Source organism: Hirundo rustica, chromosome 6 (assembly GCF_015227805.2).
Source record: "Hirundo rustica isolate bHirRus1 chromosome 6, bHirRus1.pri.v3, whole genome shotgun sequence".
In the NCBI taxonomy this organism is placed as follows: Eukaryota; Metazoa; Chordata; class Aves; order Passeriformes; family Hirundinidae; genus Hirundo; species Hirundo rustica.
Genome location: NC_053455.1, coordinates 15500781 through 15518590, shown reverse-complemented (window position 1 = coordinate 15518590; position 17810 = coordinate 15500781). Strand labels below are relative to the sequence as shown.

Below are 17810 nucleotides of genomic sequence, written 5' to 3'. Positions count from 1 at the left end.
AAACAGAATGGTCTCTTGGTCTGGTTCAACTCTACAGGTTCAGTTATACCACAACTATTTCACAGAAATGCTGCACTTGGGCCAAAAAAAGGAGTTTAAATGCACTTCAAAAGGATATAACTGGAAAGGATTAAAGAGGAAAAACTTAAATAAATCTAATAAAAAAAATTTCAGTGCAGATTTTCATTGAAGTATTCATTTTGGTTGTTACTACTCAAGGCCTGTATTTGTTTTGTTTTATCTTTGAGGGAGTACTCTACTTTGAATTTTAAACTCTCTGATAGAAAATGAGTAAGGCAAGTTTAGGAGAAGGCACTCAACCCTTCTGAGCTTTCTTAAAATTGCAGTTTGTCCCTTATCTGTACTTCTTTATCACAGTTAATAATGTGAAATGCTGTGTTTAATTTCACAGCTTAGATGATTACTGTTTGGAATTTTAGAATGGAACTTCCTGATAGTGGTCATTTTAATGCTGTTGAATGTAGTTGCAGATGAAAATGATCATTCAGAGAAGATTTTACTTTGATGCCCTTGCTCCAAGAGCCTGTTGAGGGAAAAACTTAAAACTATACTTAAGGCAGCATTTTAAAAGCTTTCCTGAATACTTGTGTCAGCAGTTTCACTTGTTCAAGCAGGGCCTTAAAACTCTGTTTTCATACAGTGAACAATGATTTTAGTTTCAATGGTGGAAGTATTGCTCAGGCTCAATTGTCCAAGTGAATGTATTGTGCTCATTCAGTTTGAATTTTTTTTATGGATGGAGAAAAAAGTGAGACTGTCAGGAGTAATGTATGATCTCGTTCTTCCTCAATTTAATTAGAGAAAATACATAGAATCATTTAAGTTGGAAATGAGCTTTGAGATCCTTGAGTCCAGCCTAAGATTGCTAGTCCATTGCTAAGTCATGTTCTTAAGCACCACATATGAACCAAAAGTCTTAAGTCTCCTTTGTGGTTTTACTTAGAGCATTATCCAGTGTCACATATCTCATAAATCAATCTTTTTAATGAATTAAGTTGTTGGATGAATAGAAATTGAATGTTTGTTGCTTGATATCTATCTCTGTAAGAAAAATGGCAGTGAAGTTACAGAAGGGTCTCATCTTCAAAGGCTGCTGGCTTCCCACTCCAGCAGAATGTGCAGGTGTTCTGCCTGAGGGGTGGGTATGTAGGGGGCGAGTTCAGGTCCTGCCACCCATGAAGGATGCTAGTGGTACACAGTGTCAGTGAATTTGTTTTTCTAAGGTCAGCATGGACACAGCAGTGCTCCATGCTTTGCTGGGAGGAGACTGGGTTTCCTTCTTCGGTATGCTGTATGTGAGTGAGAGTCAAGTGTGTACATTTATTGCCTCTCAGCATGGGAGTTTTGGGGCAGTATTTTAACACTTCACAGACACCAAGTCTTTTGATGAGCTTTCATAATGTTTGGAAGCAAAAAGGCACTGACAGTTGACACAGTGAATCAAAGTCTCTTCTGACTGATGGCACTGGGGCCAGAATTGTACCCTGGATAGTTGTATGAAAGGTGCATACTGACTTGAGCAAGATCCTTAGAGCAAGCCATCATTGTCATTTCAGTATTTATATCATGCTGGCTTGTAAGATCAGGAAATGAGAGTAGTTCTAAATGTTGTCTGAGCTCCTGAAATCCTTTTGCATTTCTGACTTGCAGCTCAGTTCAGACAAATGAAAAGAGGCTCTTTGGGAGCTCTGACAATGAACCAGCTAATGAAGAGGCAGCTGGAACACCAGTCTAGTGCTCCCCACAATATCAGCACTTGGGATACTGGTGAGCTGCATTTATTGTTCTTTATTTCTATTTCCTAAACCAATTACTGTGTAACAATCCACTTTAAAAAAAGAAAAGAAAAGAAAAAAAAAAAGAGAGTATTTCTATTCTACCATTGCAGATAAGTGATCAGTATCAAGTCTAAAGTGAATCTTTATAGAGAGTACAAGATTATCACCTAGTAAGAGTTGGAATAGTTACATATTTGGGAGGTAGACCCTCTGGTACAGTGTTGTCTCTTTAATTGTGCATATTATTCAGATTATTTCCTGGTCTCATTGAAAGAAATGGAAGTATCACTCTTGAATCCATTAGGTATAGGATTTCATCCTTGGTGCATGGAAACATTCATTTGTGTGTGTGTTTACAATGGTGTTGGTACACCACAGAGTTGTGCCTTATACCAGCCGGTTTTGTTTCTCTTTAAAGAAGTTTTTACCAACTCATACTGAACACCTGAAGTTTCTGTTTACTCACTGTTTTTTCTCCTTTAAATATGAATGCAAAGCAATGAAAACTGAATTAAGCATGTAATTTACTTGCTACTCATTTTATTTTTTTTTCCTTCTGTAAAACACTTTCAGTTATAACAAATTCATAGCAGATATCACTAAACAATAAATTAATTCTGGTTTATCAAAAATGCTAGATATTTTAGTGCCCATTTTGATGTTAGTGACATTACAAAATTGTGCTTCTCAGAAATTTATCAGCAGATCCAGATGCATCTAGAGAAGGAATGCTTAAAATATTATATGGAACTTAGCATGCTGAATGAATATCTTACCATCAGCCCTCGACAGCTGAGTTGAAATTTTTGGTTAATTTTGTCTTCAGCATCAAGTTTCCATCAAACTAAGTTGTGTTGCTGAAGAGGGGCTAAAGATATGGTGCATAGTTGAGGATTATCCTTTCTATTCCAGTCTGCTGAATAGCATGCTCAGCATGAGACCCTTAAATCATAAAGGTCAGAATGTGCCAGTGGTAACAATGGGGGGTTTGTCCTATCAGCAGGTAAGTTTATTTGTTGAAGAGACTTAGCTGGATCACCTCATCTCTCAGGCAGAGTTTTAGAGATTTAAAAGTTATTGCCTTTGTTCTGCAAGGAGTACTTAGCCTGTGTTCAAAATGAACAGGTCAATACTCAAAGCTCAGAATCTCTGAGTTCTGAATCTCTGTCTAGTTAATCTTGTTCCAAATCTAGTAGCTTTCTTCACAACATCGATGACTTTTCCCTCCAATATTCGGTTCAGCTAAAGGCCTTCAAGCACGGAGAGGCAAAATGAAATGCTCTTTTCTGGAAAGCTTTGCACCTCTCAGTCTCTTGCTCAACCACTAGATTCAGAGTAGAACTTTTATTTGGACAGTGGTTTGTTTGTTTGTTTGTTTGTTTTTGTGGGTTTTGTTTTGTTTTGTTTTTTTCAGGTCAAATGCTGACTCTGTGACAGTTTTTCATTTCAATGTCACACCACAATTTTAAGACTCATTATACTCATGCATACCAGCTAGGAAGTAGTCTCATCCCACATAAATATATGATGTGTTTGGTACATGCATGCTTTATTAATTTATTTTTTATTGTTGTGTCTCTTCCATTCTTATTTCAAACCACTCTTTTCCCAAGCTTGCTGTCTTGTAAAAAAAAAAAAAAAAAGTTTTGTGCCTGGTTTCTGTCAGTACAAACTATATCTTCTAGTATCTTGGTATTTCTAAACACTTGTTTCTTTCTCTTTTTGTGGCTCAGATATTCTGTAACTTGTAGAATCTTCGTGGTTAGCACTTCCTTTCCTGTTTAATGACTTGTCTAAAATGCCTTCTTTATTATTAGAGGTTATCTGTGTCCTTTCTCCTGTATGGGCTTCTTTGATCTTTCTTCCCCCTTCTTTTCTATGCTTAAAAAATAAACTTTTTTTTTTTCTTTTTTTTTTCTTTTTTTTTTTTTTTTTTCCCTATAGCAGTTTTGTTTATCTTTCTCTTGTTTTAACTGTTTAAGACTTGTGGTGCTGTTGACTGGTTACAGGTGCTGGACTTGTGGTTCTGGAGACTGAAGTTCTTTCTTTATTCACAGAGCAGATACAGCATGGAAAGAGGCTGTGCAATGTCCCTGTTTGCCTAAACCCAGATTTGGAGGGACCACCACTGAGAATCAGAGGTTAGTTCAGCATTTGTTTGACCTGGTCCTCTGCCAAGACTACCAGGAAGATTTCATGGTTAATACAAAATGGTGCTGAATTTTGTGTTCTGTTCAGCTGTTAAAGCCCTCAACTGTCCTGCAGAAAGTATGCAGAGAGTGGCTGAATCTCATTTCTGTATAAACTCTCCTCCCCCACAGCTGAAATACATCCAGACTCTCTTACAGCCCTGCAGTGGGGCACTGACCTACTTTCTTTGCCTAAATCATGTTTTTTTCCTACTGTTTATTGCACAAGAGAGGACATTTTTGAGTAGTTAAATCTTATTCCAACATTGTAACATGCATTATGACGGCTGTTAGCATTTGTGTGCTGCAGTGGAACTTGTATCTAGAGAATGTGAATGAAACTTCCAAAGTTATGGCAGATGGATCTTCATGCATCTGAGAGGGGAAGAAAAACCTGTCTATGAATTCTATACCTATCCCCTGCATTCTAGATGTTGTTCTACATCACTGGAGTATTCTAGCCTTGAAGTGTCTGCTCATATCCAATAAAACCTTAGGGAGCAATTATAAAGTTCTGAACTATGGATGTAAAATAATGTTTCCTTCCATGCTTCATAAAATGGTTGTTTAAAACCTGCCTTATTCTCATTTCACTCCACTTACTTTGAGTTCAGAAATTGGGGGAGCTTCTTAGCTTACTTTGCCTGTGAGCTGATGTTAAATTTGCTTTTCCTGCAGTAACCAGGATTATGTCATAATGAATTCCATCTAAACCCCACATAGAGAAGCTTCCTCCTGTTTCCATAGTTAAATATTACCAGAGCAGGCTAATGTTAATATTAAATCTGAATCTATAGATTGAAGCAACCAGAAAGAAAATTGGCAATGGATTGCTTAAACTGTAATTTGGGAAAGCAGAACTTGGAGAAGTTCTGGAGAAGAATTTGGAGTTCTTTGAGAAGAATTTTGATCTTCTATAATGCCTAACTTTTCCTAGTAAAATAAGCATTTATCAGAAATTAGGTGCACAAAAAGTGCCAAGGGCAAAGGGAGCCCCATATGTTGGCATGACCGCAGTGGGTTGTGCTCTCAGCTGAACAACTCAGCTTTGAAGAATAAAGATACTTTTGAAAATTTTCTGTGGAAAGCATTTCTGGTGATCAGCCCTCTAATATTCTCAGTTCCTTATGAATTGTTTCTTCTCCCTGTCCTTTCCTGGTTTATCTCCTGTGACTCTCTTAGGGATAGTATGAATAGATTGATGACCTGCTGTTGAGACATGTGAACTTGATTCCTTCTTCCTGTAACTGAGAACCATGGGAAGTCAATTCCCAAATGTATGGGGGGACACTGCAAGTCTTCTGATGTCCAGTCTTGTAGCAACTGTAGAATCATCTTCTCTACCTAGTAGATACAATTGCGTCCAATTTCCTGGAATTTTTGGTTTATGTTATCTTTTTTCCCCAGGGATTTATCTATTTTTAATTGATAGTTTTAGGTAATTGGAATAATCTGGTAGAAGCAAAGAATGTGCTTATATGTCTTTTTATAGACACAATTTATTTCTTATTTCTAGGGACAGTAAAGTCATTGTGGATATTCTTTAGAAGTCTGCTTATCAAGCATTTTGGATTTCTGCTTGACGATTCTTTCCTTTTTTTAAATTCTTTTCCTAATTGCCTTAAGGTGCTACAAAATCTAGTTTGCTGTCAGCACCGAGTATAGTCAGTATGTTTGTACCTGCACCAGAAGAATTTGCTGATGACCAGCCCATTCTGATGACTGACAAGTAAGTGGGTTTTTTTCTCTCCTTTCAAAGAACTAGCTGAACTTCAACTATGTCAAGTATAGATATACTTGATGCAAATACAGAGTCCGTTCTATCCTTTATCTCCGTGCTAAGTTGTTGGTTTGTCTTTGGTTTTTTTTAGCCCCAAGATAAAGATTTTCTAAACACTGCTAGCAAGATGTGTTTTCAATTCAGTAGCATCCGGATGATTGTGCACAGGTGAAATGATGACTCAGGCTATTGCATGTGCACAGAGGGCTGGGGAAGAGCTTTCCATCTTGCTTTAAATCAAGGGTTCCTTGTGATGCATCAAAAACCTCTTTTGTCTTAGGGGGAAGATGAGAGAGGTTCCATTTAAAAATTTCTTTGGGTTTCTGTTGAAATCAGTAGCTGTTGATGTGTCATCATTTGTAATCTACATAGCTTTTTTAATGCTGATACTCACTGATCCTCAAAGCTTTTGCCAACCTCTATTGTTTGGTTAAAATGCCTGTAAAGGGAATGTTAAACAGAAGTGTATTCATTTAATAGAGTAGTAAAGCAGTCAGCAGAGAGCTATGCATTGATTTGTTCTAAACTTGGGAAGAGAAACCACAAGTTCCTCTGTGTGCTCAGTCCAGTAGACAGACAGACATGCAGGGATGATCACTGCAGAAAGACAGGGCCATTGTGCAGGCTGAGACTGCTGGTGGACTTTATTGTGTGACAAAGTGAAACACCCCAAAGTCAGTCTGGTCTGTGTCACTTCCCTTGGCCATTTCCCCAAAGCTCAACCACTACCTATTAACATACAGACCAGCTGAGCTTGACTTCCGTGACTTTGTTGGCATATTTTCTTTATGTTCGGTAAAAAAGGCAAGAAAATTGCCTGTTCAATCCCATGAAGTTAAAATCTCACAATCTGTTGGAGTCATTAGCAACTCATGGATCAAATTAAGCTAGCCTTCTTACTAGGCTGAGATAAGCCAATTTCCCACATTGGTTTGCCTTTTTCATAGGTTGTGAAAGCCTTTCTCATCTCTCCAAAATCTGACATCCCCTTTATAATTTGACATTTTGGAGCCCCTTCAGACCTTCATCAGTTGTCTTTGAGCATTTCAGGAAGGATAAATGACTCAGCTGCAAATCTGCCCTGGGAAAGGAGACTTTTCTGAAATCTAAGGTTCTGTGCCCCCGAGAGGTCTTTTCATTTATTTCTTAATAGCTGTAACTGCTGTGGGAACCAATCAGATCATTGTTTTCTAATTGTATAATTTGTTATTCATAATTCATGACTGACAGGAAGGGCAATGTGAAATTGTTCCATCTCTTTAAGATCATCAGTGAGTGTCATTGTTTGTGTCTATGGTGCCTGGGACTTAGCCCAAGCTGCACAAACGGGCTGCGCTCGCGTTGCTGAGGCCAGTCTTCACCGCTGCGGATTTCTCTTGGATAGTGCAAACTGATGCAGTCCAGGGAGCTGGAGCACAATTACCAATGAAGGACTCAAAACAAGGCCTGCCCTGTGGCCCTCTTTCATTTGTCACTAAAGAAACAGGCGGTGTTGCTAGTGAGAAGTTTTATTAATGTTTGAAAACTACGGAATGTTACTAATTATAGAATTACATTATCTTTCTAAATAAATGTGGAACAGAATGTACTAAGTAATAATACTTTAAAAAGACATAATTATACACAGTTCTATGTGTAGTAATGCTTTGTTTGAAACTTGTTAACATCAGGATTAAAAACTTCCTTGCAGGTGCCATGACTGTGGGGCTGTTCTGGAAGAATATGATGAGGAAACATTAGGCCTGGCCATCGTTGTGCTCTCAACCTTCATTCATCTCAGTCCAGACTTGGCTGCTCCCCTGCTGCTGGACATCATGCAGTCTGTAGGAAGGTAAATTCAGGACTTTCCTCTCTCCAGTGAAGTTGAAAGAATTTTGTACCTGTATGAAGTTCACATAAACTTCAGTATACAAAGGTGTATTTTTTAAAACTCTTAAGTAAATAACATCTGGTTCTGTCTTGTGTCTTTGTAACTCATAATTTTATAAATTTCTTCTGTAGTTTCTTCCACTGTAAGTTCAATTTTTGCCAGCTCCTTTGATGTTCTCCCTTTTTACCCTCCAAAGGGAAATTCCAGCTCAGGAATCTCCTCAGTTTGTCCTGCTGTAAGCAGTGATGTCAAGAATAAATTCAGATTTTCTACAGTACCCTTATTTTTTTACTACCCTGTTTATTACCTGAACAGCAACTGGTGCAGCAATTGGTGTGCTTCTTAATCTTGGTTCTTGAAAGAAAAGAAAATTTAGTTAGAAAATGTTAGTTTTTATTCCTCCTGCTAGTTGCTCCTAAAACTGTTTGGGGTTTTTTTTGTTTGTTTTTTTTTTCCTCCCTCCTGGTGGTTTTTTATACCCCATTTGTCAGAATTTATGCTCTTTTCTGCTCTTCTGCTTTCATTTGAGACAGGACTTCATCTTTTTGAAAGAAGCCTTCTCTCTTCCAAAAACCTCCCTTACCTTATTTTCATCTGCTCTCTTGAAGTCTTTCTTAACAACTAGAGTACCTTGGCCCTGCATTTCCAGTATAATGTTCATAAAGAGCTTCTGTGCATCTTAGAAAAATTCTCTTGGCTCCCCCTTGTTACTGGTTTGACAGAATTTTTCACTTTTATGTGGTTTCTGCTTTAGAAGTTATGCAGAAGTGTGGTCAGCTTTTCTGAACTTTGCTCCTGGAGGGGTGTTGACTCCTAGATATGATCATTCATTAACATACCTGATACTCTCCAGTCTCTTCAACCATATTTTGCATGCTAGGTGAAAGTTTGCATTGCCTTATAAGGGCTTCCAAACCAGCTGCTGTATGAAATTGTCTCTGAGAAATTCTTGAACATTTGCTGCTATTATTTTTCTGTTACTTCTGCCCACTGTGCATGGGATAATTAAAGTGTACCATTACCATTGAATTATGTGTGGCTGCTGTCTCGGCCACTTCCACAACTTCTTGCCTCTGAGGTGAGATGGATGTGATGGAGTGTTCCAGAATAAATTTCTGAGTAGCACTAGACATGCAGAAACGTTGCACAGCTCTCCTCCTCCATGTTCTTTTTGGTGACTGAAGTTCAAATTGCTTGACTGTGGCTTCTCTAGGGGCATGGCTCTCCACAGCCCTGCTTCTCTACTACCTCCCAATTCCATTTCCACACAGCAGCTCGAGTCCTCCGTTTCCATTAATTGCAAGGCTGCAGTTCCCTGCTGTCACTGCTAATTAACTCAGATGGAGGCAAAGTTTCTGCTCAGATGGATGCTGCACATTCTGTGTGACTCTTGTAAATACAGCAGTACTACAGCCACAGAGAGTAAATAATTTGGAAGATGAATTATCAGGGAAGGAGGGTTAAGTGGGCTGCATTCTTCTGTGTTTTGAGGAGGAAATGCTGCATCTTTAGAGTCCGATAGCTGATTGTTCTAGAGCAGCAGATGACAGTGCAACATGGGATATTCCGGGTAAACGTCCTGTCTTGTTCCTGCTGGTTGCAATTTCTGGCAAATTCTAGGTCCAATAAGAGGCTCCCCACAAAGGAATTACTTCAAAAATATGCAAAATCAGTAGTATATATAAGCAGAGAGGCATTCAGGTGCCTCATATATACACCTTGCTCTTTCGTCAAGTGGAGCTTACAAATCGAGCTACTACTTTCATGCATAGAAGAGGAAATAAGGAGTTAGGAAGTCCAAAGTCTTTCAGAATACCTAGACGACACACGGAAAGATTTTTGAAAGTTTTTTGGGTACCCACAGGCACAGGTAGGCAGCTGTTGGGATTTTCAGAAGGGAAAAAAATTCTGGATTCAAGTTACTGACAATTAAAGCTTGAAGTGTTTCCAAGACTCTGACATTTAAGTTTATGATCTGGTTCCTGAGTCAAGCTTTTTGACTTGGTGATTGTTATTTAACTGATTTCCACTGAGATTTAGCTTTCCAAGGATTAAAGCTTTGTTTGAAAGTTACATTTAGACTTGAGTTAGTGAGGAGCTGTGAAAAGCTTAACTTCTGTTCCTAACATGTACAGATTCAGACACATCTATTTCCTGTTCTGCTTTGTGGTCTGCAAAGTGGAGGTAATGATGAGAGTTCATGGCATTTGTGCAATAAAATATTTACAGTAGTAATGATAAATATATACAGACTGTACATTTCAAAAAGTTTCCGATGTTCCCAAATGTTTATTGTAGTTCATGTCAGGTCAAATTTTTCCAAAGTTAGAAACCTAGTGTTTTGTTTGTCACAAAACCCACTCTTGCGTTATCACATTCAAAAGCAGAAGAAAACCCAAAATTAGACTTTGATTTCTTTTAGAAAAAGGATTTTACACTGTGTTTCTGTGCTCCAGTAGATTTTTGAAAACAGGTATCGTCCATTGGGCATGTGATTGGTCTCGCTGCATTCTGCAGAAATCCTTGTGTGCCTAAATGTAAGCTGATGCTACAGATATTCCAGAATAAAAGCCTGTATTGCTTGACAACAGCTTCAGACTGTTCTCACCCAGAATTAGCTTTGCACATCAGAAATAATATGTTGTATTTTAGTATGGATTCCTCTTAATGATACTGGAGTCAGGATCTCTAATGTGTTTTTCTGATTTATGCCAGAACAACTGAAGATAATATTACCTTTAATCTCCTGCATCATCAAATTTGAGATTATTGCATTGTTGGAAGTGTGCTGTGTCCCCAGCCTGTCATGCATAATTCATTAAAGTCGCCATAATTTTGGTTCACGCTGTTGAATGGCTGCCTTAGGGTCCTTTTTGGATTTTACTGTGTTGATTAGAGAGGAAACTGTCTTCAGAACAGGAGGTGACCAAAGATGAGCAACAGCTAAGTCCAGGATAGAAGGATCATGAATCAAAAAACCCCCACTGAAGATTAGATACAAAATAATGTAGCTCTATGAACTTTTCCCTTAGACTTATCAACTTTTACCATCTGAAATACTGCTTTCCAGCAGATTAAAGTAAAATTGTTATAGTGTTTTGTATATATGGGATGCTTCCAGTGTCTGTTTTTATATTGGCTTTACAGTGTACAGCTTTCTAATATTTTTTGGTATTAAAGGTGTTTTGCTTTGATAATGTAAGCCCTGATTCTATTCATTTATTTGTGCTGCATATTGAATTGCATGATTTTACTCGCCACCAAATGCCCATATTTGGCCATAAAGTCTATATTTAGACACTAAAATAAATGACCTGGTTTTTGAGAATACCGTAGTTTTCATCTGACTTTGGAAGAGCTTGTAGGTAAATAGTGGGTTTGAAATTAGGCTAGTTATTTAGGTGAAATAAATAGGTTATTTAGTTTATCTGAAACTAGAAGCCTCAATTGAGATGGCCAAGCAAAGAATTTTTTCTTAGTCTGTGTTGCTGCATTAATCTGAAACAATTCAGTCAGTAGGCAGCTTCTGGAAAACTTATTTTCTCTCTAAAAAAATTAATTATCCATGATATGCTGTAGGGCAAAAATATTACCTCATTATCTTTGTGCTGCTAGAGGGAGGCAAGATTTATCTTTAGAGCAGTTGAGCGTTAGTGAGACTGCAAGACTGAATAGAGTTTATACCATGCAAACATAATTTTTCTGAATTTAGGCACTCTTCAGAAGATCTTTATGATAACATTTTAAATGTTCTCTAAAATTTGTGTGTATTATTTGTTTAAAACGGTACTTTATTGTCTTACTTAAAAATGAAACATACACACACAAAAAAAGCATATGAGCTTAAATTTCTTTTTTTATTTTTATTCCAGGTTGGCATCAAGTACCAGTTTTTCTAATCAAGCAGAAAGGTACGTTAGCAAAGGATACCTTGACAAAGGTGAAACAAGCAGTCTAAAGCATCATCTTCCTTGACACTGAAATCAAATAAATTTAACCTTAAAAAAATGTTATTTAAAATTTGTGAGTTAAAGGGAAAAACTGCATTTTCCGCTTTTTTTCACATATCCTTTGTTTTCTGGAGATGAACACGAGCCCATAATTATATATGTTAAAGCTGGAAAAAATCAGGTTCAGATGCTGTTTGGTCTTCACAATTTCAGTGCAGCTTTTTCTAACTGGTTCCGTGTTCAGTATTTGTCTTGATAAACTCTCTCCATACATTCAATCAAGTGAATCATCCTTGGCCATGGAGAATCCCTGGTAGTGATGCCTCATTATGTAAATCAGATGCTGAACAGGATAAATTCATTTTGTGAAGCTGTAAAGCGTGTTAAGATGTGCAATTTGTGAGTAAATAGATAATACTTGGGCTTTTAAAATTAAACCACTCATTTATGAATGATTAGGGAGTACTTCATCTTTTGAAGGAAACTGCAAGGGGCAAATGAATATTATAATGTTTTTGCTTACCTGTTGTTCATGCGTTTTGTTGTAAGCCAGTAATCTTATTCTGTGTCATTGAAATGCACAAGGTGAGAGCAAGATAATATTTCAAATTCAGATGACTCACAAATAAAACTACGTGGAGAATCAGGAAAAATATAGCTATTTATTGGGACAAATACTTGAAATATGTGTATGTATTTTTTTTATCTATTCATAGTTGAGCTCAAGTCATAAAATTAACATGCTGTACTTTTTTTCAGGATCAGGACACTTCCGTTTTTGAGTGCCTCACTCATAACTGAACACTTCCATAATTAAAAAGAATAGCATCATCCTTTTTTTCTCCATGTAGTCAGCTATGACAAGTGTCTAATCTGCACTGCAATGCAATTTTTTTCTTCTTTTCTCTTCTCTTCTCTTCATTTTCAGCATGATGATCCCTGGAAATGCTGCAGGTGTGGCCAAGCAGTTCCTCCGTTGTGTGTTCCACCAGCTGGCTCCCAATGGCATCTTCCCTCAGCTCTTCCAGAGCATTATTAAAGGTAATGTGCAATACCTGAGAGCATTTCTGACCCTCAGTTTCCTCTGTATGAACAGCCAGTGCAAAAATGTCATTCAAATTTCAGATGGAAGCTTTTTACGGACCTTAGCCACGTCTCTGATGGACTTCAGTGAGCTGAGTTCCATTGCTGCTCTGAGCCAGCTGTTAGAGGTACGTTGACAATTGGCTGTGGAAGTGATGGTACTTTTATTAGCATTATCAGGGTCATTTCTCCTCATTCGAGTTCAAACTTATTTCATCAAAAACACTGATTTTTTGTTTTGTCCTCCCTGGAAGTAATGAGGCTCTCCTCACCACAGGTAGTGTGTCCCATTCCTTCCCCAAGGACTATTTTTTGTTTTCAGGAGCATTTCTACTCATACATCTCAGTTCTCCCTCTTCATTTTATCTGATGACAGTTTCTCTTAAGTATTCCAGAAATCTATTGCCTGCCTTTGACTGACTGCCTTCTATGCAGCTGGTTTATTTCTACTGTACCATTTTTCCTCCTGCTAGAACTAGTCACTTCTCTTCCAAGAACATTGCAATTGCCTCATACATAGATGTTGGTATCGCTTTAAAACTGCTCCTTGTCTTTCCGGGCCTCACCCTAGGACACAAGCCACAAAAGCATACATGGTTTACAGAACGTTAATGAATATATCTTCTTTAAAACTGTCTAAAGGAAAACATGAAAAATCTGCTGCTGAACACTTTGACTTTGGTTTTTTCTACTGCCATGCCAGTCTAAGCAGATTATGAGTTAGAGCCCTGCTTATAACATTTTGGCTCAAAATCTTTTGGTCAGTACTTAGGAACTGTTAGACTAACTTTCACACAAATAGCTCAAATCCCCAGCACAACACTATCATTAGTATTATAGAAAAAATATGCAGTACTTGGTCCCAACAAATTAACCTCAGCACTTCCAAATACCATGTCAGGGTCCATTTCTGCGTGTGTATGATTGTTCACGGTTCTCGTTTTGTTTCCCAGGGTTTAAACAACAAAAAGAATTTGCCGGCAGGGGGTGCGATGCTGCGCTGTTTGGAAAACATTGCTGCCTTTATGGAAGCCTTGCCGATGGATTCCCCCAGCAACCTCTGGACCACCATTAGTAACCAGTTCCAGACCTTTCTGACTAAACTCCCATGTGTTTTGCCTCTTAAGGTAGGGTGTGTGGACATCTGAAACAAGCTGGACTTGGTCAGGATGTATTGAAACTGTGCAAGAACTGTGGATAACCTGTCAGAGTGGGTTGTGAATGTTTCCCGATGATTCAGCTAATGTTTCCAGAGGACTGGATATATTGTGTCTCTGGTCCACCCCTTTAATTAAGTGTTCTGTGGGTAACAGCACCAACTCTGGCCAGGGTACTTTTCACTTCTTTCTTGGCATTTTTCCTATGCATTTTCTATGCCCTGTCTCAGTCGGATTAGAATGCTGTGTTTGAGAAAGTCAGTATTTAGACAATGAAAATCCATCTGTTTTTAACTGTTTTTAACTCTTAAGAAGAGCAGCACCACCTATTTAATTTGCTAAAAGTACACAGTAGTCAGGCAGAGAGAACTGAGACTATTGGAACTTGGGACTTAGCCAGTTTATAGCTCTGCTTGTAATAGAATGTTGTTACAGAAACTGAATTCAGAAGCTCTGGGCTCTGATTTCTGAATGCTCAGAGGTCATACAGCAGGATCTTATATCCTGGTGTATATATTTCAGCAAATACAGTAAAAACTTTTGAGTCTTTCCAGTAAACTCCCGTAAATTAAACAGAATCCTCATGCACTTACTCTGTTTCCTGTGGTATGAATGAACCCAGTGGTAATTTCTTCTATACAAAGCAGTGTTGTTCCATATGGGCTGAGGGATCCAAAATCTAAATCTGACTGATAACATTGTCTTCTAAATTAGTTGTCACCAACTGGCTACATGAATGATATTAAATTCCTTGGCACTATTATGCAATAGTCAGATCTTGAAACCTCTTTAGATTTTGGTAAATTATGGCATTATACTTTAGTACTTACTAAGCCAAACAGGCAATAACCTTTGCTTCTGTGTACTAGCCACCCCAATCTGCTGTGTCTTACGTAACTGAAATAAATAGGAAGAAATTAATTGGATCCTAGTGGTTCCAACTGCTAATCCACCATTCATGGAACCTTTAGGTGGAGTGTCTACTCTGATTTCCTTTCTATTCATGGAAGGTATTATTAGTGATACAAGTAAAGCAGTTGCTTTCTCCTGAACTTTCAATCTCCTGTTGTTTTCTTTAGGGTCATAGGGGACCCTTTGATATTCTAGGTGTTTACAGCAGGGGTGAGGCAAGACAATGGATTGATCCTGAAAAGTCCATTCAGTACTGTAACCTGTGTGATTTACTTGAAATAAAGATTACATCATAAGGAACAACTTAAGGAATCTGAAACAGCTGCTGCCAATGTTACAGGTTGAGAGATGTCTTGAGATGCTAGGGAAAATATCATAGTCCAGGACAAGCACAGAAATATAAAATAAGGTAGATGGTGGGCACCTATGCTGCGGCATGTTACCACTGAAGGGGTATGATTGGGATATGTTTGTGTTGAAGAATAAGCCAGTTTAGAGAAAAAGTTAAAAATCAATCACCAGGGATTATTTTTCAGACTTCACTTGTAAGTTAGTCATAACTGCTACCACTATAAGCAAGATATGTACACAGAAAGATACTAACTTCTTTTCTTTTTCTTTTCTGCCTTCAACTATACTCAGTGTTCTTTAGACTCTAGTTTAAGAATCATGATTTGCTTGTTGAAGATACCTACCACTAGTGCCACCAGGGTAAGTTCTAAGAAGACAAAATTCTATTACCTCAAATTTAGCCAGCCTGTGCAATTGTATGCATGTGTTCATATCCCCTGGCTAGGAAAGTATTATATGTAAGCATATAATTGTACTGTCCAATACTGTTTGGAAAATGATAAGAGCTTTGGAATCTAGGTTACAGTAAAATGGGGGTAGAATTACATTCTTGTGTGGGTGTGAATGTATGTCTTCTTAAAGATTTGAAGTTCTCTTTTTTTATTCTCTCCTCTATTTTTTTCCTAAAAAAAAAAAAAAAAAAAGAGGGGAAAAAAAAAAAAAAAGAGTGATGAGCTTTTTTAGACATTTTCCAGTACAATTCCACTGAAGTCAGTGAGGTTTTCCAGCATAAACTCTACAGAATCTCTTATAAACACTGTGTCACAAGTGAAACTATTTTCTAACTTTTTGTTTCTAATTTCCGAAAGAAGCATGAAGGTATATGATACAGCTGTTTGACCAAAACAGTGTGAATCCCAGGAAGATAGCCTCTGAGCTAAAAATAATGCTGTTCCATTCAAGCCTTTCAGAGTCGGAATGCTGCTCTGCTTTTTTGGGCAACGAGTTATTGATTTCTGTAACACATGTCATTGCAGAGTCTTCTGGAACCTTTTTCAAAATTACTAAGTTTTGTAATTCAGAATGCTGTCTTCACTCTGGCCTACCTGGTGGAACTGTGTGGTTTGTGCTACCGAGCCTTCACAAAGGTAACAATGACACTGTATCTTTTTTAGGGACAAGTGAAAATAGGACAAAGTCGTGCTTCCTACAACTAGTTTGGAAGTAAAGATGGAGTCAGTGTCAAGCTTCAGGCATGACAACAGTTTTAATGTTAATCAAGTGGTCATCATGGTTCAATGCCTTTTAAAAATGCCGAGTTTTACATTCACAGTAAAGACACTGAATGATGAGAACCTGCTGCAAATGGTGCTCAGAAAACTATTTTGATGTGATTTTGGGACTTGGACTTTTTTTCTCATGTTGAGAAGATACCTGGTATTCGTGCATCACTTAAAATGTCTATACAGTCATATCTTTCCTAGTGCACAACTTCAGCCATGTAACTTGTGAGTAAAAATTTAAATATTCCTGGTAGTGCCTTTTGAGAGGACAGCTGTGAGGGTAGGGAGTAGACAGCTAAGTAAAATGGAAGACTCCAAGTTAGGAGCTTTCCATCTTAGATCCTGTCCATTCTGTATTGGATATTTTCCTTTGTCAGGCGTGCTGTTGCTATGTAAAAAAGAAAACAGTATATGTACACTTCTAAAAAGTTTTAAAGATTCCTGGATGAAAGCTGTGGTGTACAAATAACAGTCATTACTTGGTTTTTGTAGCTGTCAGTGAGAAGTTTAATAAAAATGCAATTGCACCTAAGGTCATACATACTCCATTACATAGATTGTCAAGGTATTGAGCAAAAATGTTGCCTTCACCACTACCGTGCACAGTTTTCCATTCTTGATACGTTTGCCAGAAGAGTAAATAATCCTCAGGAAACATTCTGTCATAAGTAGCTACATGATTTTCTCTTTTGATAATGTACAACTGGAACATGCTTTGCTTGAGTCTTGTTAAGACTTAAAATATCACTGTACAAACAGTGAAGAAGAAATGATAAAAGCAGTGACACTCTCACAGGAAAACTGCACCACAAGAAAATAAGAACCATTTTTAGAAAATGTAGTGGTTTGAAACATTAAATAGAAATTAACTGTTTAATCACAGCAAGCAAGTTCTAGCTTTTTGTCTCATTTGAAAGAGAAGTGTTTATGCAATGGAATAATCCTGAATACAGAAGAGATTGCCTAGCTTTTGGAATTATTTTGAATTATATGTATAGTTAAGGGTTTGGGCAAGGCAAAGCGAGTAAAATGTTAGCTTGAAGCCTAATAGTGGTTTTTTTCATTGAAACAGAAAAGCCTCATTTAAAACTGAAGCAAAGATACCCCTCTTGCATTTGTGATCTTATCAGAGTGTTTCATATACCTGCTAAAGCAAATTGTGAACTACAGGAAATTTTTCACTTTCGTCAGGCTCTGCAGTTTCAGAAAAATGTAGTTGAAACCATGGTATTAGAAAACCCACACATGTTTCTTGCATGCTTCCTGGTTGATTGTTCTATTAATATAGTGAGTACTTAATTACACCCAGGAAGCTTGGATTACAGTGCTTGGTAAAATCTTCTTCATTTAGTTTAATGCAACCTGATGACCCAGAAATGGAAGCCTTACTGAATGTTCTGCATTTGTGTAGCCACAAAATAGTTAATTTAGTGGAACTCCACATTACATTATATTTCTGAAAGCTTACTGTAGTTTTGCCTTAGAAATGTCAAATT

General features: G+C 37.6%; 1 protein-coding gene across 10 annotated transcripts in view; it reads left to right on the top strand.

Annotated features, from left to right (window-relative positions):
• UNC79 (unc-79 homolog, NALCN channel complex subunit) overlaps positions 1-17810 on the top strand; it is a 115648-nt gene that overhangs the window by 72527 nt on the left and 25311 nt on the right. For 9 of the 10 annotated variants that reach the window (XM_040067869.2, XM_040067866.2, XM_040067862.2 and 6 more), the window contains 10 exons: positions 1672-1788; positions 3857-3940; positions 5615-5717; positions 7459-7599; positions 11511-11549; positions 12517-12629; positions 12714-12799; positions 13625-13798; positions 15383-15451; positions 16069-16179. In XM_040067869.2, coding sequence (XP_039923803.1) covers positions 1672-1788; positions 3857-3940; positions 5615-5717; positions 7459-7599; positions 11511-11549; positions 12517-12629; positions 12714-12799; positions 13625-13798; positions 15383-15451; positions 16069-16179 — 1037 coding nt within the window. The remainder of the gene's footprint in view (positions 1-1671; positions 1789-3856; positions 3941-5614; positions 5718-7458; positions 7600-11510; positions 11550-12516; positions 12630-12713; positions 12800-13624; positions 13799-15382; positions 15452-16068; positions 16180-17810) is intronic. The other variant, XM_040067864.2, reaches the window with a different exon arrangement.